Below are 27,811 nucleotides of genomic sequence, written 5' to 3' on the forward strand. Positions count from 1 at the left end.
CGCCCTCGTGCTCCAGCTCTTGTCAAGATGGCGGACTCGGCTCAGTTCACAGAAAACGGCAGCGCCGGGGCGGGTCCCGACGGTTTCGACGCCGCTTTTTACAGTTTCGGCGGCCCGGTAGACAACGAGGCTTTCGGCAACGCGACGGACTCGAAAGCCGATGCGTCCAAAGGCGTGGGCGGCGGCGGCGGTGGCGGTGGTGTCGGCGGCGGCCCAGGCCACGAGGCCTCGGGGCGGGCGGGCGACGGGAGCCAGGCGGCGCCGTCGTCGCAGCAGCTACAGCCGCCGACCAACAAGGAGATGGAAGGCTCGAAGATCAACGCCAGCAAGAACGAGGAGGACGAGGGGTGAGTGCGGGAGGGAGCAGAGGCCGGGCTTGTGTTTGGGGCGCAGAGGCCTAGTCCTGGGCTGACCCGCGGGTGACCCCCCTTTGTGGAGCTCATTGAGGGTCTGGTGAGCCAGTTTGTAATGAGATTAAATGTCCCCCACCTTATTGCCTCGGCGGCTTAATGACAGGGGAATCTAACCACCAGAGACCAGGGTCCTGATCAAGCAAAGCAACAAAGGTAGTCTACTTTGAATTAACTATGTGAAATTAAATACTCATCCTGACCCTATTATTGAAAATGCCCTGAAGATGGACACAAAAAGCTGGAGTAACTCAACGGGACAGGCAGTATCTCTGGAGAAAAGGAATAGGCCGAGACCCTTCTTCAAAGTGCCCATATTACTCACGTTCCTCTCACGGCCCATTCATTGATCTTTGTGCAAAATATTAATTTAAAATAAAACGCTGGAAATACTCATCAGCTCAATCAGTATCGGTGGTGAGGCAAACAATACTGACGATCAAATTCAAGAGTCCATAGTGTTTTATTCTCATGTCCCAGATAGGACACTGAGATTCAATTTCATGATCTTTCACGACATCTGATTTACAGCAATGTCGTTGCTTCTACTGAAATGGCGTAACAACGTGCTGGGGTGTAATAGACGCCGTGTTGACAAATGATCAAATAATGAACATTTAGAACAAAAAATGTTTTGAACTTCCATGGCCTTGATTTTTTTCAACTGGTCTGCACAATATATGGCAGAGGCTTCTATTGTTTCCAAAATATTTTGCAGCTGAAGAAAAATATTTGTAGTGCAGGATAACATAGACACATAATAGCGATTTTTTTTGTCCATGGGCATTGCATAATGTGAAAATCAGCAGCTTGATTTAAGATTGCTGACAGTACCAATATTGGAGGAGTTGCAGACAGTAAGGAAGGCTGTCGGAAGATATAGCAGGATATAGATAAGTTGCAGAAATGAGTGGAAAAATAGCAGATGAGGTTTAACCTGAGCAAGTGTGAAGTGTTGCATTTTGAGAACTTGAATGTAAGGAGGGAGTATACGGTTAATGGCAAGACCGTAACAACATTAATGTGCAGAGGGATCTTGGAATCGAAGTTCATAGCTCACTAGAGGTGGCAGTCCAAGTAGATAGTGGTAAAGAAGGTATATGGTGTGCTTGCCTCCATTGTTAGGGGCATTGAATATAAGAATCGGGAAGTCTTGATGCAGCTTTTTAAGACTTTGGTTTGACCACATTTGGGGAATTGTGTGCAGATCTGATTGCCCCATGACAGGAACGATGTGCAAGATTTGAAGAGGGTGCAGAGGTGGTTTACCAGGATGCTATCTGGATTAGAGGGTTTCAGCTATAGGGATAGGTTAGATAGATTTGGATTGTTTTCTCTGGAAAGTCAGATGTTGAGGGGAGACTTGATAGAAGTATACAAAATTATGAGAGGCATAGGTAGGATAGATAGTCACAACATTTTTCCCCATGGTGGAAATGCCCAACATTACAGGACATAGCTATAAGGTGAGGGGAAAATATAATGGAGATATACAGGCCGTTTTTTGGGGGCCTGGAATGCATTGCCGAGGTGGTGAAGGAGGCAGATGTGATGGTGGCATTTAAGAAACGTTTAGATAGGCACATGGATTTGCAGGGAATGGAGGGATATGGATCACTTGCAAGCCGATGAGATCAGTTCAGCTAAACATGTTTGGCGCAAACATTGGGTCAATGGGCCAATTCCTGTGCTATACCATTCTATATTTTGTGATCATGTTTTTGATGCTGGATGGGGGATAATATCCAGTATTCTCTTGAACTCCCTTTCTTGTGAATATTGCTCCTTTCTAATTACCTTGAAATGAGGTGGCTGTTAAAAGTTGACAATATTCGGGTGGATAGAGTCAGACATGGTCTGTACCAGGTAAGGTCGGCAGATTTCCTTTTCAGATGGACATGTGAATAATGGGGTATGATCTGACCATCTAGTGGGTTTATGTTTACAGGCAATTATACTAGATTTTTTGGATTCATTTAGTTGCCTGTGTGGAAATTTAAGATGATATTTCAGATTATTGGTCCTGAATGAAGAAGGGTTTTGGCCCGAAACGTTGCCTATTTCCTTCGCTCCATAGATGCTGCCTCACCCGCTGAGTTTCTCCAGCATTTTTGTCAACCTTCCTTTGTTGCTAGTTAGGTGTTAATCGCCCCACTGTTGTATCAGTGATATTGTGGCACTGATCATTCAACTAGAATTGCAACCAATGCCTTGGTTTAACAACTTTTAAATTGTCTCCGACCACATGGTACTTACTCCCTCAGTACCAAACTTAAATGTCACCCTAGATATTTGTGTTTGGACTTCTGGAGAAGGACTTGGACATGCTAGTTTCTTAAGTGAAAATGTTATGAGTTGATCCAAGGCCTTCAAGGCTGAACTTAAAGAAAAATGCTCAAACGCCCAGCACATCGGACAATATCTGACATGCTGACATTTCCAGCATTTTCTATTTATGAATCTGATTTCCAGCATCTTCAGTTTTTTATTAATTCTGATTTTTCACCAGGCTAGGTTTCATAGTTTTTTTTTCTATTGTTAGACACATGTGATTGAAATGTGAATCCAAAATAGTAATTGTTCAGTATTTATTCTTGTAAATATTGCCACATTTTGTGTTCCACAGAAGTGTGCATGGGTGATGAAAATGTACAATAATGTAGGAAAATATAAATACTTTTTGATTTCTTGGAATTTGCACTGCAAATAGTAATGTCCTGCTGCTCTGGTCTGAGGTTGGCAGTGAGATGAATGTGCAGTTGAATCCTGATCAAAGCTGTTTAAATTCTCTAGTAGCAGGGATATTGAAGTGGCTTTCGACAAAGGTCTACATTTTTTTGGAACCATGTTGAATAGCTGTTTTCAAAATGTAATCCCTGCCAGCTTTAGTGGGGTTTTTTTTGTAATGGTTATCTTATTCTCTGCACTTTTACAATTACTTCATTTGGTAACTTGCCTCAATGATGTCCAATGTTAAAGGGCTATCAAGAGACCCCAGAAAACACGTTGCACTTCTGATATCCCAGGAACCATCTCTCGTCAAAAGCAGGCATTCATGCTGATGACATTCATCATTATCTTCAGTGTGTCAACATAGCCTGAGAGGAAATGTGTGTTTCTAGTTCTTGACCTAGCTCTGGAGCCATGGAAAACCTGCAGCAGACATCTCAGCACTGTAAGAAGTAGCACAGCCCTATATTTGTAAAATTCTCCAAATCCACTTGGAGGGCAAGCAAATAAGCATCTCCTAAAATCTTTGAGGGTTCCTTTACAATTGATGCTTACTTTTTAATCTTTAGGAGTTTTCTTTATATTCCATATCATAAAAATATCTGAACACAACTCTTCACACTAGATTTACTATGCACCATAGTTGGAAACAAAAACCATAAATGCACTGTTAAGCTTATCTATAGGAGAATTTGTACAAATGCTTCTTGATCCCTTAAGTATTAAGCAATCTCCAGGGCATTAATTCCATACATAATCATGATTTAATCCCAGTTTAGTTGGATGTTTTGGCACACCCAACCCACATGATGATTTTGACTATTTGATTGCTCTAGCTGTTGCCTGTATGTTTCTTTGTAGCTATCTAGCATGTTAGAGGATTAATTAGTTCCTTTGGATGGAAATCATTTGGGGAGAGATTTTCAGTTTAATGGGCCATTTTAATTTTGAACTTTGTTTCTTATTTCCATACATGGTGCTAATGAAAGTTGTACATCCAATGTGCTTGCCATCTACTGTCATTCTTTTAAGGTAGAATAATTGACTTTTAGTCGCCAAATATGCGCGGTGGTTATTTTTCAGTCTTTTCAGGAAATTACTAATCCAATTTGGTGGATTACTGTAACCTTATTTTGGTCTCGTTACTGCTCTCTCCAGTCAGAATGCTGCTGCTCGCCTTTTAACAGGGACTCGAAAGAGGGAGCACATATCGCCAATTCTGGCCTCCCTACACTGGCTCCCGGTAGGTTGCAAAACTTTGGTTTTTACTCTCTGAATGGGCTCAACCTGGCCCGGTCCCTCAGGTCAGCTTCAGCTGGGAACTTAGCTTTTCTGTGTGCTCCGGCACTTTGAAAACAGTTGCACATCAGACAGTTGTCCATCTTCTCCACTGTTTACTCCCTGGCTTTTGAAGGCCAATTTGCTTCTGTTGCTAGATTTTTATTTTATTTTTTTCCTACTATTTTTTTGATTGTTATTTTTGATGGATATAACTTTTTTTGGTGTGTACAGCACTTGTGCAGCTATGTTTGACCTATAAATAAATTATTATTATTATTGATATATTTTTTGTGTTGTTGTGATTGACCAAAGCCGTGGAATTTATTACACAATCCCTTTGCCGCCAGTATGAATGGCCTTTTAAAGATTAATCAAGGACACAATTGTTGGTTTTGCTTTGTTTTTTAGCAAACCATTCTAAAATAGGCTGCCACATAATCAGGATTGTTGATTAGTTGGGATCAGTGCTCGAGTCCCAGCCACTCATAATCATTATCAGTCTGGCTGAGGAGATCAGTTATATTTCCGGGTTAGATATTAAATTAGGTTTGAGGGCCTGAGCTATAGTTTGGATTTGTGTCTCGGAATAAGGGCTGAACCATTTAAAAGTGAGAAATTGCTTCATGCAGAGTGGCAAATTTAAGAATTCTCTACCCTGGAAGAATGTGGAGGCTTAATATTCAGAAAACAATCTTGACTAAGGGAATTGTTTAAATCTTAACAAAATGACTAAGGGAATCGAGGTAATGGTTGAGGAAATTGGTCTACAGCAAGATGGACAGCCATAATCTTGATGAATGGCAGAACACACGCAAAGCGCCAACTGACCCTACTCATCTTATTTTTCTTTACCAGTAATATGCTGGGCAATCATAATTTTCCATTGCTGTTTCCACCTTTGTTACTAGGTCTCTATTAACAGTACACGTTTGCTTCCTAATTCAATTAAACGGTCTATTTAATTATTCTCTTAAAACTGCCTGGTTTTTATTTCAGTGGCCTATTGCTAGCGTCTGTTGGAGTAGGTGAGAAGTTTATTGCAGCCATTTTTAACTTTTAATTTTTTTTCTGCACTGCTTCTGTGCGAGCTATAAGTTATTTGATGAGTAAACATAGAACAGTACAGCACAGTAATGGGCCCTTTGTCCACAATGTTTGTGCTGAACATGATGCCAAGTTAAACTGACTTCATCTGCCTGTACATCATCCATATTCCTCTATTCCCCAGACTTCCACGCGCCTATCTAAAAGCTCTTAAATGCCACTATCGTATCTGCCTTCACCACCACCCATGGCAATGCATTCTAGGTACCCACCACTCTCCTTGTAAAAAAAACCTTGACCCGCGCATCTCCTTTATACTTTCTCACTCTCACCGTATAGATTTATTTCTACCCCGGGAAAAAGCTCTGACTAGGCCACTCATAAATTTTATATGCAAAATAAATTATAAAAGGCACAGAAGGTAGAAAGTCAAAACTTTTTTCCCCTGGGTGGAATTGTCCACATGGGTCATTTCAACATTTTGCCGCAGATAAAGAATGGACTATTTGAGCTTGTAGTAGAGTCTACCCGTGTTATTTTGAACCTCTTTGTAATGGATTTTGGTTATAGTGGAAAGAACGACTGCCAGGATAATGCTAGTGGTTTACAAATAATTGGTTGTGTTTCAGGTATGAACCTCTTTCCAAAGTCAGTGAAATCCATGATTGTATACGTGAGGCATTGCAGGAATTGGCTTTATTATTGTGCTGAATCAGTATCTGCAGTTCTTTGTTTCAGTTTTATTATTGTATGCATCCTTGCGAGGCACCGGTGTTGAGGATTATTGTAGATGATTTGTTGCCTATCATCACTGACTGTTGGTCAGGAAGTTGAGGATCCAGTTTAGAGTGGAACTTCTGTTGTTGGAATCCTCAACTAACGCTGGGAAAACCAATCCTTTCTTTTACCTTTTAATGCAAATTGCCTGCAATAGCTAGTATGGAGTATTCCTACAGGTGACTCTGCGAATAAATCATGCTTGGTATCTGAGATCTGCACGGACTTGCTTATAATAATTTGCTAGTAATTGCAATGTTTTATCTTTTGTCACACTACAAAGTTTGGTACAAGTATAATGCTGCAATAATAGGTTGATGGATACAGGGATTTTCTTTACCTTCTTCTTTACTGCATATTTTACATTGGGTGGAAAAATGCAAAAAACAGATCTGGAAACCTATATGTTGATTCATGACTGGTTCATGACTATCTCATAAGTTTTGAACTAGAATAAGAATCTATATTTTACATGAGTATGGGAAGTACCTACAGTGTCACTCCTGACATCAATAAACAACAACTATTGCCTAGGATGTGTAGGAAAGAACTGCGGATGCTGGTTTAAATCGAAGGTACACACAAAATGCTGGGGTAACGCAGCATCTCTGGAGAGAAGGAATGTGTGACGTTTCGGGTCGAGACCCTTCAGACTGATGCCAGGGGAATGGGCGGGATGGAGATAGAATGTAGTCGGAGATGGTAAGACTGGTGGGAGAACTGGGAAGGGGAGGGGATGGAGGGGAAAGCAAGGGCTATTTGAAGTTAGAGAAGTCAATGTTCATGCCGCTGGGGTGTAAGCTACCCAAACAAAATATGAGGTGCTGTTCCTCCAATTTGTGCTGGGCCTCACTCTGACAATGGAGGAGGCCCAGGACAGAAAGATCAGATTGGGAATGGGAGGGAGAGTTATGTGCTGAGCAACCGGGAGATCAGGTAGGTTAAGGCGGACTGAGCGTGGGTGTTCAGGGAAACTATCACCGAGCCAGCACTTGGTCTCGGTAGATGAGGTTGGAGGACGTGCAAGTGAACCTCTGCCTCGCCTGAAAAGACTGTTGGGGTCCTGGGGGGGGGGGGGGGGGGGGGGAAAATGGACAGGTGTTGCATCTTTTGTGGTTGCAGGGGAAAGTACCTGGGGAGGGGGTGGGAAGGAACGAGTTGAACAGGGAGTTGGGGAAGGAACGGTCTCTAAGGAAAGTGGAGATGGGAAGATGTTGCCAGTAGATGTTGCCTGTTGGGTGGCTTGAGTGATTTCAAGTACTCTAAAAACAAAACATTACGCACAATTTTATAACTTTTGCTCTGCATTCCTTATTTGGCTGAAGAGAAATTTGATTAGTTGCACTGCTCTTCACTACTTTTCTGCGGGGGGTTTGTTTGGAGAATGATGAGTTGGCAGGATGCTTAGTGCCAACTTAGTGCCTGATCCCTTGCTGTCTTCAAAAAACTCTTTGCAAACTCAAAGTTATGTATTAATGTTGACAGCTATGCCTGGAAATGCACAAGAATAGGTTCTGGAAGTTCTCAGTTAAGTTGTCTTTATGCCAGGAAAGTGAAGTCGGCTCGGACAAAAGGAGAGATTCTGGCCTATCCTGTACTTCCCAAAGATTGACTATAGGGCTGAGTTGCATTCCATTTCCCTTTTTGAACTTCACTGTTCATTTGTAATGAAATATTGATTTCTCTAACTTCAAGTAACCCTTCCATCCCCTCTCTCTGTCCCTCCCCCACCCTAGTCTTTGTACTAGTTTCACTGTCATCCTGCCGAGTTTCACTGTTTGTATCATTTGTTATCACCTTCTCCACAGACAAAAATGGACCATTGTGGCTCCCATCTTCTCTTGATCATCATTGGTAGCTTTGATTTGTCCCTTTGCATATGTTTCATTAATTTATTTATTCTATGTTCCTTTTCATATCTCGTTTCCCTCGCCCCTGATTCTCAGTCTGGAGAATGGACTTGATCGTAAACGTCATCTGTTGATTCCTTTTCTCCAGAGATGTCTGACCCACTGAGTTATTCTAGCTAGCCTATCCTGAACCAATCATCTAAAGTTAAAAAGAAAGAAGGTGAATGTTTTGGATAAAAAGGTTACATATGTAGAATACGGTCCACCCTCATTGTTGCTGATTCTTTGTAATGGATATGGACGCAAAATGCTGGAGTAACTCAGCTGGCCAGGCAGTATCTCTGGAGAAAAGGAATAGGTGATGTTTTGGGTCAAGACCGTTCTTCAGATTGAACCAAAACTAAGCCTTTTTTTTTTTTTTTTTAAACAGAGATGCTACGTGAGCCACTGAATTACTGTTGCATTTTATGTTTATCTTGGGTGTAAACCTGCATCGGCAGTTTCTTCCTACACTCTTTTGTACTAGATTTTGGTTAAGTTGTAGGGAGCGTCCCCACAGTAATCAGACACTATTATCTCTAAGAACACAGGCTGTTAGTTACACTGCGAGAGGATTGTTGAAATAGACAAGTAATTGCTTCGATGGACATTTGTGGAATGATACTCTGTTAAACATTGTAACTTTTTAAAAAGTGTTTTTTAGTTTGAAGTAACAAAAATGTTTAGCTGTTCAAAATAACTTTTATTTGAAAACAACTTGTTTCATGGAGTGACTGCTAGGTGGTTGAAGCAAATTCTTTACTCAGTTGTAGCAGACGATCAATAACAGGCACCATTTCCATGAGAAGTTGTTCACGTGGAGAAAGAATAGAAAAGCTTTTTAAATATTGGTGTGGAGTGGAATGTTACTGGTTTGTGAAATGCAGAAAGTTGAGGTACAGTAAGCAGTTAGGAGGGATATGTGTGTAAGTTGGCTGGCAAGAATCTTTGGATGGTGTTGACATGACAACGATTTAGAAATTAGTTGGAGGAGCACAGTGACATAATTATTTAATATGCAGCCGGACACAGGGCCAGGATGGGTTCGTCTGGTAAGGTTGATAAGTGAGAAGATATTTGTGCAGTGAAGTTTGACAATTGATAATTTGTGCAATGGTGTTTGCAAGGTTGTAATGCATAATAACATTCTTGGCTCCTTTACTAAACCTGGAGCAAAAGATGGGTTTTTGTTCACAGTATACTTGCTCCAATTATGTTGTAATGTTGTCTCTTGCATCATTCCTATAAACTAAACTATATTATTGGCATCAGTGAAGGAAAATATTACCATTGGAAAATTGCATGGGCTGTTGATTATCATTTTGGCCTAGGACATTGTTTAAATTACCATGATGTCTGTTGCAAGCCAATGCATGGAATCTTTGTCAGTTGAGGTTTATGGCCAACTGTACCATTAAATATGTTTGTTATTTTCCCATATGCTACAGTGAACATTTGAATAACCTTATAACAAAACTATTTTGAAAGCTATTTGGGACATTGCAGAGCTTTGTATAAGTTGCATTCCATTTCCCTTTGAGCTTCACTATCCGTCTTGTTTAATGAAATTGATATTAATTTCATTCAAACCAAAACTCTTCCCATCTCTTCGGTGTCCAGATCAGGTAATACAATTTAATACGACAATGACTGAACTCTGATTATAAGAAATTATTTTTAATTGAAAGCATTTTAATTTGTCGTACTGGAGATTTTTTCTTGGCACGTTCAAGCCAAGAAGATGTATAAGTTTCATGACTCAATAACCCCACCAGTTGCTGGTCAAATGGTGGTCACCATGGTACAACTCTTTGAATCCAGGGGTTTGTACTCTATTAAACCTTTTGTCTCAACCAAAATGGCATCTTGGAGGCTAATAATGCTGGATCCATTTCAATTTGATTATTTAACCATTGGTGCTGCTTTGTAGATCTGGAAGTAGTGATCTCTTTCTTTGGTGTGTGAATTATCTCTTATTGAACCAAAATTGCAATCAAAATACATTTCTGACTGTTTTCACTTGCCTTAGTAATTTCTGCTTTCATTGGCCATCTTGAAACCATTTTTTTAATTCACAGTTTGCTTTAATCATAATGTGTTTGGTAATCCAAGTACCTTTTTTGATTGGAACCTGTGTGATGAGTGAACTGGGTACACATAGTCTGTCTTCCTTGCCCTTAAGAGCAAGGTACAACATGAAAGCATAGTTTGAACTGAGTAAAATCCAGGACAATGAGGGGAAGATATTTCACAATGCTGTTCACAGAAGTTGGGTAGAGTGTGCATGTATTATTTGGAATTGCTGGCATGACATAAGGGTTTGTGTTCTTTTAAGTACACAGGTCTTGGAATCTCTTTTCCAACTCTTGCACGATTATTATGGTATGTTTGTATATTAATATGATGAAGAAATAATGTTAGGCTAACAACTGCTGCTGTTGCTCAAAATCACAATATACAAAATTTCTACCATCCCAACTTCTGCTTAATAAAAAGAATTAGATCATGTAGTTTTCATTTGTCTACTTGGCCTGAATGTTACATGGGATTTGTCAAAGGTTATGGGTAGCTTGATGGTTGAAGTGTCTGATGCAAAGTACTTGGAGTTAGCATCCCTGATTTTTTTCTTTCTTTCTTTCTTGACAAACGCCTTCCATTGGAGTATAACATTTAAATTTCTAGGTAATGTAACATGGATAATGCTAACTAATTGCCAGAGCATTGGACGGAGAAACAAGATATTCACCTCTAAGCCAAGATTGAGTTTGCACTAAAATGTCAGTGGAGGAGGTGACCAGTATTGGTAGTGCTGACTCCACCCCATCTGAGCTAAGTTAACATTCTTGTACTAGCGCTGTTCTCAAAACTGATTTGCACTTCCTTTTTTTATATTGTCACTGTGCAGGAAGATGTTTGTTGGTGGACTCAGCTGGGAAACAAGCAAGAAAGATTTAAGGGACTACTTTTCTAAATATGGAGAAATTGTAGACTGCGTAATCAAAATGGATCCTGTGACTGGGCGTTCGCGAGGATTTGGGTTTATCCTCTTCAAGGATCCTGAAAGTGTAGAAAAGGTAGGATTTGGTATTCACCTGGTTTTAACCTGACTTCATTCAGGTTAAATGAGGAAACCTAACTTCTTAAAACAATTCAACTCTGATACTGCATAAGGTTGAACAGCAGGGTATTTTGGTTTCCATTTTACTTGTGCTCCTTTCTTTAGATCTACCGACTCCATTCTTCCACCAGGATGACAAATGAGTGATCTGTTCCTGGGTGTTTGCCCAAGTCATTTGAGCATATCATTTTAATTTGCACCATCTGTTTACCACATCTTCCTGTAGGGTGAAGTTGAACTGCAAAATTTACAAGTATAAAATACATTTACATTCATATACTGCCATTATATGACTGAACATCCAAAGTATTTGTGTGTTTATTTTTTTTTTTGGACAAATGCAGCTTCTGTATTGGTGTACGCAGAGTATAATGAATAATAAGATGAATTATTTTAATGTTTTTTGTTCTTGAGAGAAATAGCTTCAAGACATAGAGAACTTGCTTCTGATGGCAATTACACCATTTCCATTATCCACCTAAAGTCAGTTAAAAATGTCTTATCTGGCAAATGACTACTTCACCAAGCCACACTTTCTCGGTGCTCCAGTCATGTGCACACGTCCCAGTAGAATCTGAATCCACAACCGTTTGACCACGACAAACCATTGCATTTCCAGACACAAATTCTGCTTCATTTAATAGAATACTGAATATATCAGGGAGATATAATGGGCACGTTCATGTCACAATCACCCAGTGGATTCCCTTTGGTGTTTCTCATTGGACTCCCGTCAGTTTGTTCAGCGATTGTTAAAAGCGCTCTTGTTGCCTTTTTATGATTCTCCTGCATTCATTGAGCCTTGAACCCACAGACCACAATAAAAAAACTGAATAGAAACTGCAATTGTGTTTTATCAGAATTTTTTTTTTTGGAAATGCAATGGTTATAGTTCACAGGCATGCTAATTAAATATTATAGTTCTGAATAAGTGTTTTAAAATATCTTACACTGCTCTCTCAATTGCATGTGTTCGTTTTAAAGGGGGAAAAAAGTGCCCCGAAGTAGTACAAAGAACATTTAGGTGGTTCAGCTTGAAAATGCCATTTTTGTAAATTGAAAGGTTCTAGTCCCACGGGCTCAGTAGATGGGGTTAGGGTAGAAATAATACGTGGTAATATATGCTCCTGCTTGATTAGATTACGGACCAGACCTGACTAACTTTTGCATTTTATATTTGGGGAAACAAAGAATCCAGTTGTATTGGGTTGAGGTTTGTGTGGAATTTGTGTTGCAACATAGTGTGTTTAAATGACATTATCCAACACTTAAACTTTAAACATTTGTCTAATGGGGAGAGGGTATCCTGAAGTAGCTATTGTAATATGTTTAAAAGTACATTCAAATTGATTTTTTGTTAAAATTGCAGGTTGACTTGGTATTCCACAATCTTGGGAAGATTTCTATTCATCTTTGCACCTCAATTTTTTGTTTGTTTCTCGTTGGCTAATTTCTACTTTAGGCTACTTTTAGGAATCTAGTTTCTTTCTATGGACAATATTGATTTCTTTCATTGTGAATTCTTCAGTTGAGCTATCAACCATCTCTGCTTGAGAGTATAAAGATGTATATGTTATCTCTATCTGGAGTGTCCTCAGTCCTGATGCCATTCTGATTAATACACACTATATTTGTTTTAAACATAGACATAGAATATAGGTGCAGGAGTAGGCCATTCGGTCCTTCGCGCCAGCACCGCCATTCAATATGATCATGGCGGATCATTCAAAATCAGTACTCCGTTCCTGCTTTCTCCCCATATCCCTCGATTCCATTAGCCCTAAGAGCTATATCAAACTGTCTCTTAAACATCCAGTGAAATGGCCTCCACTGCCTTCTTGGCAGAGAATTCCATAGATTCACAACTATCAGGATGAAAACATTTTTCCTCATCCCAGTCCTAAAAGACCTACCCCTTATTCTTACACTGTGACCCCTGGTTCTGGACTCTCCCAACATCGGGAAAATGTTTCCTGCATCTGTCCAATCCGTTAAGAATGGTATATGTTTCTATAAGATCCCCTCTCGTCCTAAATTCCAGTGAATATAAGCCCAGTTGATCCATTCTTTCCTCATACGTCAGTCCCGCCATCCTGGGAATTAATCTGGTGAACCTACGCTGCGCTCCCTCAATAGCAAGAATGTCCTTCCTCGCATTAGGAGACCAAAACTGCACACAATCCAGGTGTGGTCTTGCCAGGGCCCTGTACAACTACAGTAGGAACTCCTGGCTCCTATACTCAAATCCTCTCGCTATGAAGGCCAACATACCATTTGCTTTCTTCACTGCCTGCTGTACCTGCATGTTCACTTTCAGTGACTGGTGTACAAGGACACGCAAGTCTCAATGCACCTCCCCTTTTCCGAATCTGACACAGTTCAGATAATAATCTGCAGCCTTGTTCGTGTCACCAAAGTGGTAACCTCACATTTGCCCGCATTATACTGCATCTGTCCACTCACCAAACCTATCCAAGTCACCCTGTAGCCTCGTTGTAGCTCACCCCGCCACCCAGCTTTGTGTCATTTGCTAACTTGGAGATGTTACTTTTTAACTCCTTTGTCTAAATCGTTAATATATATTGTAAATAGCTGGGGTCCCAGCACTGAGTGTTGCGGCACCCCACTAGTCACTCACTGCCTGCCATTTTTCAAACGACCCGTTAATTCCTACTCTTTGCTTCCTGCCTGCCAACCAGCTCGCCATGTCAATCTCCTACCCCCAATACCATATGATCTAATTTTGCACACTAATCTCTTGTGTGGGACCTTGTCAAAGGCTTTTTGAAAATCCAGATACACCACATCCACTGGCTCTTCTTTTTCAATTCTACATGTTACACCCTCAAAAAGATTCCAGAAGATTAGTCAAGCATGATTTCCCCTTCATAAATCACTGCTGGCTTTGACCGATCCTGTCACTGTTTTCCAAATGCGCTGCTATTACATATTTAATAATTGACTCAAGCATCTTCCACACAACCAATGTCAGTCTAACTGGTTTATAATTCCCTCTCTTCTCTCTCCCTCCTTTGTTAAACAGTGGGGTTACATTAGCTACCCTCCAGTCCACAGGAACTCAGTCTATAGAACTTTGGAAAATGATCACTAATGCGTCCACGATTTCTAGGGCCACCTCATTGAGTAATCTGGGATGCAGACCATCAAGCCCTGGGGATTTATCTGCCTTCAGTCCCAACAGTTCACCTAAAACCATTTTCTGACTAACGTGCATTCCCTTCAGTTCCTCCCGACCACTAGATCCCTGGTCCTATATTATTTCTGAGCGATTGTTTGTCTTCCTTAGTGAAGACAGAATCAAAGTATCTGTTTAACTGGTCTGTCATTTCCTGTTTCCCATTATAAATTTACCTGTTTCTGACTAAGGGACCTACATTTTTCCTCACTAATCTTTTCCTCGTCTCATATCTATAGAAGCTTTCAGTCAGTTTTTATATTCCCCACAAGCTTTCTTTCATGCTCTATTTTCCGTATCTTAATTAACCCCTTTGTCCTCTTGAATTCTAAGTTTCTCCTAGTCCTCTGGTTTGCTGCTTCATCTGGCCAATTTATATGCCTCTTCCTTGGATTTAAAGCAATCACTAATTTCCTTCGTTAGCCACGGTTGAGCCGCTTTCCCTGTTTTATTTTTATGTCAGACAAGTATGAACAATTGTTATAATTCATCCATGCAATCTATAAATCTTTGCCATTACATATCCACTGTCAACCTTAAGTATAATTTGCCAGTTTATCCTAGCAAATTTCTATCTCATACCTCCAAAGTTACCTTTCTTTACGTTCAGGACTCGTGTCTCTGAATGAACTATGTTGCTTTCCATCTTAATGCAGAATTCTACCATATTATGGTCACTGTTGCCAAGGGGCTTTGCACTACAAGATTGCTGACTGATCCTTCCCCATTGCACAATACCCAGTCTAGGATGACATGCCCTCTAGTTGGTTCCTCTACATATTGACTTAGAAAACCATCTCGTATATACTCCAAGAAATCCTCCGTATTGTTACCAATTTGGTTAGCCCAATTTATGTAGATTAAAGTCACCTATGATAACTGCTATACCGTTGCTACATGCATCCCTAATTTCCTAATACCCCCAACTTCACTACTGCTGTTTGGTGGTCTGTACACAACTCCAACAAGCGTTTTCTGCCCTTTGCTATTTTGCAGTTCCACCCATACAGATTCTACTGCATCCAAGCTATTGTTACTCCTTACTATTGTTACTCCTTACTATTGCATTAATCTCCTCTTTAACCATCTATGCCACCCCACCTCCTCTTCCTTTCCGTCTATTCTTCCTGAATATTGAATTCCCCTGCATGTTGAGCTCCCAGCCTTTGTCACCCTGGAGCCATTTCTCCATAATCCCAACTATATCATATCCATTAACAACTAACCACATTCAATTCATCCACCTTATTACGAATGCTCCTCACATTAAGGCACAAAGCTTTTGGGTTTATTTTAATATTCTTAGACCTTCCACTTCTACTTTTCTACCCTTAGATTCCGGCCCTCATTTTCTAGCCCCCCCTGCCCCCATTCCCCCCCAACCCCCCCCCCCCCCCCGCATTAGTTTAAAAACTCTTCCCAAAGCAGCACCAGCGAACACTCCCCGAGGACATTGGTTCCAGTCCAGCCGGGTGTACTGGTCCCAAGAACCGGTTCCAATGCCCTAGGAATAATGAATCCCAACCCCCTGGCACCATCTTTAAGCATGGATCCCTCACCAAGGAACTATAGCCCTCTGTCTCCCTGCATTGGTTGCCATCATGAAGAAGGTGCAGGAGTCTGAATACTAACGTCCAGGTTCAGGAGCAGCTTCTTCCCCCCCACAGCCATCAGGCTATTAAACCCAACGAATAAGCTATGAGCTCTGAACTGCAAAAGACTATTATTATTTGGTATTTGCACTATTTTTTTCTTTTATTGAACTTTTTCTTTTTTCCCCGTTGTATACAATGTTTACATATTCACATATTCTGTTGTGCTGTAGCAAGTAAGAATTTCATAGTCCCATTCGGGACATATGACAATAAAACACTCTTGACTCTTTTGAGATCCTACTTTTTAATTTACTTCCTAACTCCCTAAATTCGCTTTGTAAGACCTCATCCCATTTTCTACCTATGCCGCTGGCACCTACGTGCCCCACTAACACTGGCTGTTCGCCCTCCCCCTCCAGAATGCCTTGCAGCCGCTCCGAGTCATCCTTGACCCTTGCACCAGGGAGGCAACATACCAACCTGGAGTCTCTTGCGACCGCCTATTGATTCCCGTTACATGGAATCCCCTATCACTACAGCTCTCCCTATCACTATAGCTCTCCCACTCTCGTTCCTGCCCACCTGTGCTATATTGCTGCTATCCCATTCCTTTTGGTCTTGTCACACATTGAAGCCAGTTTAAATAGTGAGTTGATAACTGGGTGATGCGTTGACTAGGGGGAATGATACAAGGATTTTACATATAAGTATGCTGGTATTGAAGTTACTGGTTTGAATTGATGCTGCTGCACATCTTCATGTGCTGATCTAGATTTCATTTGTGTCGTCAGTTAGGACTGGGAAAAATTGACATTGTAACTTTGTCTTAGGGTCTTATTACAACAAGTGTCACAATTTTATTTGGGAGGACAATGGAAGAGGTCTGGAATCAGGAGCTCTTCTCTGGAGCAAGATATTGGAGATTGACAGAAGAAAATAATATTTTGAAAATGGCAGAAATCTGGAAGTGCTGTCTGAGAGCTATACATTCTAAATGGTCTTGGCAGCTGAAATTATCAATGTTTTACTTGAAGCAGTGACCAGGAGAGTAAAGGAACTATTGCAATGCAGTTTTGTCCTGCAGACCGTTTCAACAGCAAACTTAAAGTATTTGCGTTTTGAAGTTTCTTCAATATACCATCAAGATTTGGACATGTTGGCAAACTGCAACAGCCAGTATTTGAACTTGATTCTGTTTTAACATGACTGTTTCCCTGTGGAAGGGATGTAAAACATGAAGGAAAATCAGTTGAATACAGTGAAGGAAGGCTTTGCTAAAACAACAGATTATAATCCCAAGTATATGCTTTCATTTTGATAGCTAAATATTACACATTTTATAGCAAATATTTGGATGTGTTATGCAGTGTGCAGATCACAGCAAGGTAGTAAATATATTGTTGAGGTCAAAATGGTTGAGGGGCTTCATGAAGTGCTCTTTCAGGTGACCCATTATCACCATTGAATCACAAGGAAACGTTCACTTATCCCAAGGTGTTGGACACCATGATGCATTTTGCTTTGGGTTGTGAATTGAGCATTGAAACAATACTAGGATAGGTGTACCTCTTGTTAATTGAGAGGGTAATAGTTCATTGTGGGGGGAAAAAATATTTTGGGCAAATGCTAATGTGCACCTAGTCTGCTTTCTGCATTTTATCCACTATTGGGTAAATAGGATGACTTCAGAAGTAGCTGTTAAATTGTTTTATACCATTTAATTTGAGTGTTTAGAATTTGGTCTCTTTCACATTCATCTTGTGACGAGGTTCCTTTTGCATTTTAGACGCAGGTATATGCAACTTACAAGTTTTCTTGCATTTTATATTAAGTAACATGTGGATAAAATTAAGTGCTAACAGGGGACGTAATGTTTTATGAAAAATATATTGTGTTTAACAAATTAGTTATTTTTGAAGATCTAACCAGAAGGTTAGGTAAAGGGTAACCCAAGAATGTATCTGGGTAAAATATTGATTCTTTATCTACTCCATCCTCTGCAATAAAGGTCAATATTCCGTTGTCAAAATCATTTGCTGTACCTGTATCATAATTTTCTCTATGCATGACAAGGTGCCACAAGATAAGGACTTTAGGATTGAATATTTCTGGAAGATTGGTTAACAAATAGAGGTAGTGACAAATGGGTTGTTCTTCAAGTTGGCAAACTGTAAATCACCAATACACATCAAGTTGTGGTTATAATTATGAATAACTGATGGAACTGAGTGCCATATTTCAGAAAATCTGGATACAAGGAGGCACAAGATACTACTGAAATCTGGAGCAAAAAAAACTGCTCAGTGATCTTGGCAGGTCAATCGGCATCTGTGGATGCTTGATGTTTCAGGTCAATACGCTGAATAAGGTTCTATATGTTTAGTTGCCAAAGCACTGCTTTATAACAGTTTTTGGTGGAATGAACTAATGTGTGGCTCATCAATAAAGTATTGATCATTAAAGTATTGGTAAATTTGCCCCATATCAATAATATCAGGGTTCTGTTGATAAATGTCTTGAGGTATTTGGGTATTTTGGCAGTGCTGGCTTTAGCACATTGATTTCTCATGAAGGTTTGTGATAAATTAATATCTTGGAATGATTTAGTGCTTCTGAGAGGATGCTCCCAGTCTGTTGACAAAAAATAAACTGCTGGAGGAACTCTGAGACCGACACTTGTGGAGGAACATGGACAAACAACATTTCACTGAAACATTGCTGCCCACCTGTTCTTCTAGCAGTTTGCTTTTACTCATAATTCCACTATCTGCAGTCTCTTGTGGCTCCTTGTCTGTTGGTTCAGACATATTAAGATTTAGACTTGGTGATGAGAAAGAGGGAAGTATAAATGTCCATATCCCATATAAATCACACATCTGTATTTTGGCCTTTGACAAGCTGGCATAGATATTTGATGCCAGGAGGGGCTGAGGCTAGCACTAAGAATAAAATCTTCAAACAAATGCAAGGCTTGATGCACTGAAACACAGATGAATTCCATCCTTAATTTTTTTAAACATTTTTAAGTTTGATATATAGGATTTTAAAATGTGAAATAGTTTGTGGGATTTACAAATGATCCAAGATCTGAATGAAATAAAGGCACAGTGACAAACACTTGTATAGTGGGGAGCATTTCATCATGGAGTTCAGCTTGAAAATTGGAATACAAACAGAGACCACTAGTTAAATGGTGATAATGTTTGCACTGGTTTTCCCTCAACATAGCTTAATTGTTTTCTCTAATGCTGCTTATATTATACTATTTTTAGTACAACATTGTTAATTATTTCACTGAATTCCTTTGTATTGGTGACATTTAAAATTTGGGTGCACAAGAAATTTGGAAGTCAAATTATACCTTGTTTTTCATTGCAAGATAGTTTAAGTAAAAGAGCAGAAATACCATGCAATTAAATTCCTGGTGACTCCATGTCATGAATATTGTGTACACATTTATTTCCCATGTTAGGAAGGATATATTTTACATGGAGGCAGTGAAAGGACGAGTTGCCAGAATCGAAGCAGACCGGGCTTGTACTCTAAAGTTTTAGCAGAATGAGAGCTGCCGGGGGGGGGGGGGGGGGGGGGGGGGGGGGGGGGGTTGGGGTGTGGTGGTGGAGTCGGTGTGGAGTCGGTTGGAGTCGATGTTTCCTGTAACTGTTCAGAATCAGGAGCTATGATCTCCAAATGGGACATGAGAAATTTCTTTACAGAGAGGGAAGTGAATCTTTGAAATTCTCTATTTGAGAGGGCAGCGGGGCTCGGTGACTATGTTTGTGGTCGGCCATGATCTCTTGGAGTAGTATAAGGGGCTGAGTGGCCTGCTCCAACTGTCATGTATTTAAGGTGGTTGTTGGAACAGAGTAAGAGATTCGGGAGATGGAGGATAAATTCTGAATTAAGCTATTATCACTTTTTCAAAAAGTACTTAACCAGGGATTTTAGAACCTACAGAATTTACATGCATATTAATTTAATTTTGCTTGTTAAAATAAAATCACTTGCACTTGATCATTACATTAATTCAACAAAAGCATTATAAATCAGTATTTTGTTTTAATGTTCAGGTATTAAATAAGGAACACAAACTTGATGGAAGAGTTATTGACCCCAAGAGAGCACAAGCTATGAAGGGCAAAGAACAAATCAAGAAAATCTTTGTGGGTGGGTTGGATCCTGACTGTCCGGAAGAAAAAGTGAGAGAATACTTCGGAACCTATGGAGAGGTAAGATCTTACTTTGCCCTCAGCAAAACAGTATGTAAATGTTTTGTAATAAGTGTATCATCATTCACAAATTAATCCAGGATGGAAACCATAATTACTTTCAGGCCAATAATTTGTTTAATCCTTGTAACTTTCTTGCTGATCACTGTTGCCAGGTCTTTGGTATTCCTGGGGGTTTGGTAAGAAAGAGAAAATAATTTCCAAAAGTTTGCCTTGGACCAACATGCTCAATGATGTAAAGGCTGTCTGAAAGAAATGTTAAGAGAACAGTAAAGTTGATTTCCCCAATTTAGATTTTTTTTTTTTTCCTTTGGTTATTTCATAGATTGAATCAATTGAACTTCCCATGGATACCAAGACCAACAAAAGAAGAGGGTTCTGCTTCATCACATTCAAAGAAGATAATCCAGTAAAGACGATTATGGAGAAGAAGTTTCACGATGTGGGAACGAGCAAGGTATGGTAATTTTCTAATGGTAGTTAAGAATCCTCGTTTCACAACACAAAATGGCCCTTTGGCCCATCAGTAAATTACACTAATCTCATTTTCTGTGAATTGGTTAATAAATGCTGATTGTGTGTACATTATATTAGTATCTTGTCAATTACAAGAATAAATAAATATCGAATCCATTTTTATAAGCCTCATTCACAGTTATTCTAAGCTTTCATATAATACATGATGTTTCTGGAACACAAGCACAACTTTTAATTGCTACTATGTTTGTTTTAAAGGTGGAAATCAAATTGGCTCAGCCTAAGGAAGTGTACCAGCAACAGCAGTGGGGAGGCAGAGGTGGACTCACAGGAAGAGGAAGAGGTAGAGGAGGTATAATGTGTGGAGGACAGTGATCTTCACAGTAGGGAACAATGATTACATGCTGTAATAAATGTACAACCCTTGACAACCCTTTTTTTTTAGCAACACATTTTATGGTGGCTGCTGGCCTTTGAGGTTTTTCCATACATGGGAAGAGCAGTGTGGCCAAAAACAGAAGGGAAGTCACTGTAATTTCCTTGACATTTAACAGGAGGTGAATGGGACATGCAAAACTGCGTTTTTCACTATCTCGAAACACCCGACAATAATAATTTTGGAGCACATGAGATCTGGACATCAGTCATCGAGTCTTACGATGTGGAAACAGGCACTTCGACCCAACCTGCCCACATTGACCAACGTGTCGCCTCTACACTAGTCCCGCCTGTCTGCATTTGGCCCGTATACATTTAAACCTATTGTATCCATGTACCTGTCCAAATGTTTCTTAAACGTCGCTTCAACTACCTCGTTTGACAGTTCGTTCCATACACCCTTTGTGTAAAACCAAAAGTTACCCCTTTGGGTTCCTATTCAATCATTTCCCCCCTCACCATAAACCTGTGTCTTCTGGTTTTCAATTTCCTTACTCTGGGCGAGAGACTGGAGTGTATTCATCCAATCTATTCCTCATGATTTTGTGTACCTCTATAATATCACCCCTCATCCTCCTACACTGCAAAGAATAGGGTCCTAGCCTGCTCAACCTCTCCCTGTAGCTCAGGCCCTCGAGTCCTGGCAACAAGCTCAAATCTTCTAAACCCTTTCGTACAAGATGACACCACTTTCAAGAAAAGATCTGGCTGGATTGCGGCTTCTGAGCAACACATCTTAGCAGCAAACGGTTAAGCTGCTTTCTGAATAGCAACTTTCACAGGCAACGTCTTCATACTGAGCTATGGGCAGTTCTTTGCTGAGGGAACATCAGCAGAGTAGGTTTCCAGCAAAGTGGTATGTTGTGACAGGAAGGGTGGCAGTTTGTGCCTAGTGTTGTAATTCTGGGTGGGGGTGGGATGTCTAATTCACTACAGATTCCCAGCACAGCTTCTGTCTCTGGTGTCCGTTTTTATTGTTAAATCAATTAATCCTCTTGTTCTTGCAAACATCCCAAGAGCTATGCAAGGTATCAGTGTGTCATAACGGAAATACTATGTTATTTTATCCCGTTGTCACGACTGCCACGATTGCAGATAATATATGATGAAATGTTCACATATAGAAATGGCTTGCATTTAAATTGCATATCATTCCATCAGAATGATTGTGCATGCAGCCAATGGGAAGTGTAGTCATTTATAATGTATTTTTTTAAATGATTCCCTGAGCAGCTGTTGGATGATTCAAATCGTTCATCTGATTTGGTTGAATGCGGATTGGCCAGAGATGGGGTAACTTGCAATAATCTTGCAAACATCCAAATGTTCAGTCTTTCGCTTGCAAGCTATGGCCATGTTTCTGTGGGTCTGGACAGTATAGCTCCACATAATACTGTGCTGGAATTAAATTATTCTGAGGGTCTGGATTATAGGATCAAATTCCGTCTTCTGCCATGAGATGTACCAGCAACTCTGTCAATCTTATGCTTTATTTGCTTTCGTAGCTTTCTGTTGTTTATACATCTAATTCACAACTACAGTTAAGAATGAGGTGTATGGATTGCAGCCATAAAGATGAAATGTGTTCTGTACAAATTTTGATACTTTTTTTGTCCACTTTGAATTGTTAATAATTGTTTGTTTTTCCCTTTCTAGGACAAAGTCAGACCTGGAGCCAAAGCTACAACAGTAACTATTGGAACCCAAGTTATGGAAATTATAACTATGGCTATAACCAGAATTATGGTGGATATAGTGGCTATGACTACCCAGCATACAACTATGGCTATTATGGTTATGGACAGGGATATGGTGATTATAACAGTAAGTTTCAGTGACCAGGAGTCAATTCTCAATAGTTTACTTGACAAAATCCAGTAAGTAGTCCCATATTCTGTCAGTCTTCTGGGTTGCTGATCTTGGCTAATCTGAAGTAGAGAAATATTTTCAAAAAGAGTGGCAAAATGGAGAGTGGCTTGCTTTGTCTCTCTAGCAGGTGATTTGTTAGTCATTAATATTGAGTCACACCTACTCGGTATTTGTCTAGCTTGGAGAAGCCGACAGAGAACGTAGTTTTATCCCCCAAACTGTTGCCTGGATGATTGCTTACTAGGGAGACAATTGGATTTTGCAGAATCTGGTGTTAGATCATCTGCACTTGGACAGTGGCAGGTATAAATTAAGGACTTGTTTATCTTTTTATTTTTTTTGATAATTACATCGCTTCCTAACGCACTCGGCATCCAATTAAATGCTTTTTTTTGCAGTATAGTTAGTGTAATAGAGACAACTCAAGCAATTTGTGCACAAATAACAATGCATTAAATAACTTGATCATCCCTTTTAGATGTGTTCTGAGGAATTATTTGGCTGGGCCACTGGGGAAACTCACTCAGTTTATGTCATTATATATCCACCTGAGGGCAGTTACGGCCATCATTTAATTTCTGATCCAAACGACCGAGTCTCTGACGGTAGCATAATTTCTTTATTGTGTTGGGAGTTCCATCTTAAATTTTATGCTCAATCCCTTGGGCTTGAACTCACAGCTTTGATTCTGAGGTGAAATTAACCACCTGAGCCATGGCTGATGCCTTCAAGTGGGACTGGTCTTTACATTTCCTTGGACACGGAGGTTATTGTTTAAGGTTTTTACCCTAGGTCAGCATTATACCAGATCCTTTGATGGACATATACTTGCAGACAGCTGAGAATACGATTAGGATTTGGTACATACATTAGAACAGTGATAACTTTGGCAAGGCCTGGGTATTTGTCAAGCAACAAGAGAATTAGATGCCCTCTTCCGAGCCGTTAAAGGACCCAGTGTGCATTTTTTTGATAGCATCCTCTGTCCAGGAAAGTTTGTAGTATTCCATAAATAACTCCTATTTTGTTATAGTGCCTTTTCTTACCACAAAATCAGAAAATCTTACTATTCCAGATTGATCTGGTGAAAATGAGAGATCTTGTTAATAATTATGTTCCCATAAGAAAAGGAATGCTATAATGAGACAAATGAAAACCCCAAAATTGACTAGATATCCATCCAAATTTGATTGATGAATAGAACTGATATGATACCCATTCAAGGGTAAAATTGGGCATCTCATTCAGTGTGTTTTATATTTAAATAGGATATATCTTCAGCCTAAGAACAATGTTTGTATGATGCCTTGTTAGAGCACGACCCAATGCTATCTTTGTTCACACCTCCTAAAAACAACCAGTGGATGTTGGTTGGATGAATTTTAACGTGAAATTTAATTTGAATGAAAGTACCTGCTGCTGTTGGCACTACTCTGCTGTTTAAAGTGTATTTGTATATTTATATTTGATTTCAACTTCCACGAAGAACTCGTACAGGATAGAATGTATGCCAATTTAATCTGAAGGGAATTTGGCTTTGATCCATACTTCTGTGTGATCAGGAGAAGCTGATACTTCCATGCTGTGAAGTATAAATGAAACCTCTGACATTGTAAAACTGCTACTGTATTTGATAAAGGAACAAAAACTTGATGCAAGTCTGTCTGTTTTTAAATTAGCTGCGTGGAAAGTTGCAACTTGCAGTGTGCATATTAATTAAAGCTATGTCAAAGAACTGACTTGTAATAGCAATATTTTAGCTAGCTGTCCTAAAACACTCCTCAACCAACTACTTCCGAAATGAAGTTACTGTTGCGTAGATAAACTCATCCACTTTATGCACAGCATGCCATCAACAACATAAAATGAATGGTCGTGGTTTGTTTTTTGTGCCAGTTGTGGAGTATCGTGAGCTGCTGGTTTCTTGGAATAGTACGAGAGAATCTTCTAGATTATACGCTGCCTCTGCTTAACATCTCATTTGAAGCATGGCACCTTTATCACTGCATAATTCAGCGCTGTACTGTAACAATCAACCTGGATTTTGCATTCCAATCTGATTAGGAGCTTGGAACCCACTGGTTCCTTACTGGAGATGAGGTTGCTACCAGCTGAGCCAAACTGACACTTCTGGCAAAGGTTTTGGCTGAACAACAGTTTAGTTCAAAAGGTAGTCAACAGCTGAAGAGTTGACAAATCCTTTTCTTCAACTAATTTTATTTTCAGGTCAACCAGGCACCTATGGTAAAGCTCCTAGGAGAGGAGGAAGTGGCCAAACTCAGTATAGGCCTTATTAGATGACTTGACTGTTCCGAAGCTCTCCAGGAACAAGGTAAAGCTATGTTTCTTGGGTACTTGAGGCCACATTGCACATGTAGAATTAAAAAGCTGGTTCAATATTTTCTGAAATTGCCCTTATATTAAGCCTTTGCCGGTACCCTAAAATCATAAACTCCACAGTTCATCTGAAACCTTCACTGTCCACTAACTTGTGCATACATCACCGCGTCTGTAATGTAATTTTTTTTTTAATGGCTAACAGTTGATGGTAAGCTACCTACGTTTTGCAATATTAAATTCAACTTCGGAGTCTTAAACTGTTGCTGTGATGCAATGCCAAATGTGCTTGATTGCTATCCATGAACAATAAATTAGGCACATAGATTTAAAATTGTTAGATGTATTAGATGTGAGAAGCGGATAGCATTAGTCATTAGGTCACTACCCAAAAAATAGAAGTACAGGTTTATAGCATTATGTTAAATTAAATTAGATTAATTGGTTCTTTCACATTGCACAGGTATAAGGCCAATGGGATTCATTCTGTGCCATAAATGCCTGATCTCTTGAGTTGAAAAACAAGAAGAACCTTTTATGATAGATGTAAAAACTCAGCTTATTGAGGTTACATAGTACAATTTAGACTTGGATTTCATGGACCCAAATCCTCCTTTCTTAGTCATTGAATTATAGCTGCATTTTTAAATGAATAGCATTAAAATGATGTACGTGAGACTAATTTCAGAGTTTGTAGGAGAGCGTGTAGTTTATAAATTGGTTCGTGGATCTGGCTGTTTGCGAGAGTGGGTTGTGGAGTAATGAGAGGACAACATGCCACGCTCCAATCCATTGTAATTTTAAGGCTACCACTGATGACGTACTGCTCTATATTGAATTAGTATGGCAGAAATGACAATTCAAATCATCATGTAAGTACTTATTTTTGGGGCGGAAGCATTTCACTGGACAACCTAGAAGTAAAACTAGTGTTCTGAAATGGGCAGTACTTATCGGATTGTGAGATTATATAATGTCATCAATTGCTTTGGTGTGTACTATTAACTTGACAATTTGTCACCAGATTGAACTAGCTCTTTAATTTCTGTGCTTAATATAATCTAGATTCATGAATTGCCTATTTTTATGCTGCAGATATGTAATTATTCTAAGTATTAAATATGGGTATAACTTTTTTTACTCTTACTCCCATTTAGCTTTGAATTTTTGCATAACTAGTTACAGCAGTAAATTGTGTAAGGATAACCTAGAGATATTTGAACACTTAATGAGTAAAAGATCTCAGGTAATGTACCATAATGGGTTTTAAGAACATCAGAGCAACAGCCTGATAAGAATTCTACCAGTCTAATTCTGACTTGTACCGTTATGTTTGTACCTGCCAGTGGGAACTTCATTGCAGGCCATGTCACCATGACCACACGATTCGTACAAGCCTGCACATTGTGGACAGAATTCGAGATGCCCTGTGGTATGGTCTCTTCCAACCTTCTGTCTCACCATAAAGATTAAAGACAGTTTAAAAAAAAAACTCTAATTATACACTTTCATTCACGCAGACATTGTTTTTCCTTTTTAGATAAAATTATGTAGTCATATTTTCTTTACAGGCTCAAGTTAAGTGGTAATATAGCCATGACCTCCTGTTTCTTCAATGGATAAAGCCGTTCTTACAAAAGTGCTTTCTTTTAGTAGTGTGTAATTTGGTAATGTACTACCAATTGCTAAATAATGCTTGCTTTTTTCTTTCTATAGCTCAGTAGTGATGCGTGACTGATGTCTGTAATGTTAATGGACTTGTATATTTTTACAGCATCTGCAGTGTGTGATTATAGTTAATATATTGTAAATGCAGTTGGCATAACAACTGAAGGCTGGGCCCAAGAGCATGGAGGACTTGGGTAATTCCTTTGAAGATAACTACCAATCAAACAAAAATATAGTTTTGCTCATCAAACTAATTCTTCTAATCCAATATTGATAAAACAGTAAACATGACTCGGCCAGCCCAGTACTTCACATGGTTACTGTCTGCTTCTACAAAGCTGAGGTAAAAGCTTAACCTTGTGGTTGTCCCTTCTGTTTTTCAGGCGGCGGCAAATATAATAACAAGAGGGAATAGACATCTTTTGAAATCCTTTAAGTGAAGAAATCGGTCACAGATTTTTTTTGCATTATGGGCAGTGTTGAATTTGGACTTTTTACTTTTCCTTTGTATTTTTTCTTTTTAAATGCAAGTAATACTTGACTGTGACATTGTTTTGTAAAGGGGACAAAAGTTCTTGTGTAAAGTTTTTAAACTAATATAATGTACCACCATTTAGTTTTACTGCTGGTGAGCACATCGTGGATCAGTGTGGCAGATGTAAGGGGAAAATGTGTTTTTTGTTGTATGAGCTCTGTGAAATATTTCCATTTGTAACTCCTCCTGCGTGATTAAATAAAACGTTTGTACATGTT

General features: G+C 39.5%; 1 protein-coding gene across 3 annotated transcripts; it reads left to right on the top strand.

The window, feature by feature from the left end:
• LOC129712956 (heterogeneous nuclear ribonucleoprotein D-like) lies at window positions 1-27,811 on the top strand. Of its 3 annotated transcripts, none has more exons than XM_055661754.1 (8): window positions 4-347; window positions 11,037-11,205; window positions 20,111-20,269; window positions 20,595-20,726; window positions 21,005-21,098; window positions 22,841-23,008; window positions 25,280-25,385; window positions 27,442-27,811. In XM_055661754.1, exons 1-7 carry the CDS (start codon window positions 28-30, stop codon window positions 25,348-25,350), a joined length of 1,113 nt encoding a protein of 370 aa, XP_055517729.1. In that variant the 5' UTR covers window positions 4-27; the 3' UTR covers window positions 25,351-25,385; window positions 27,442-27,811. The 3 variants fall into 3 exon arrangements, with proteins under 3 accessions (XP_055517732.1, XP_055517729.1, XP_055517730.1); XM_055661755.1 differs by having other exon boundaries at window positions 5-347; window positions 21,005-21,089; XM_055661757.1 differs by lacking the exon at window positions 25,280-25,385 and having other exon boundaries at window positions 1-347.

The sequence above is a fragment of the Leucoraja erinacea genome, chromosome 34, assembly GCF_028641065.1.
Source record: "Leucoraja erinacea ecotype New England chromosome 34, Leri_hhj_1, whole genome shotgun sequence".
Classification (NCBI taxonomy): domain Eukaryota; kingdom Metazoa; phylum Chordata; class Chondrichthyes; order Rajiformes; family Rajidae; genus Leucoraja; species Leucoraja erinaceus.

What these genes read in the sequence shown, in the direction of transcription:
- LOC129712956 (XM_055661754.1), top strand. Translation starts at nt 28, where the DNA reads ATGGCGGACTCGGCTCAGTTCACAGAAAACGGCAGCGCCGGGGCGGGT. An exon ending in AAGAACGAGGAGGACGAGGG is followed by an intron (nt 348 to 11,036) that starts GTGAGTGCGGGA and finishes GTCACTGTGCAG; the next exon opens with GAAGATGTTTGTTGGTGGAC. An exon ending in ACTTCGGAACCTATGGAGAG is followed by an intron (nt 20,270 to 20,594) that starts GTAAGATCTTAC and finishes GTTATTTCATAG; the next exon opens with ATTGAATCAATTGAACTTCC.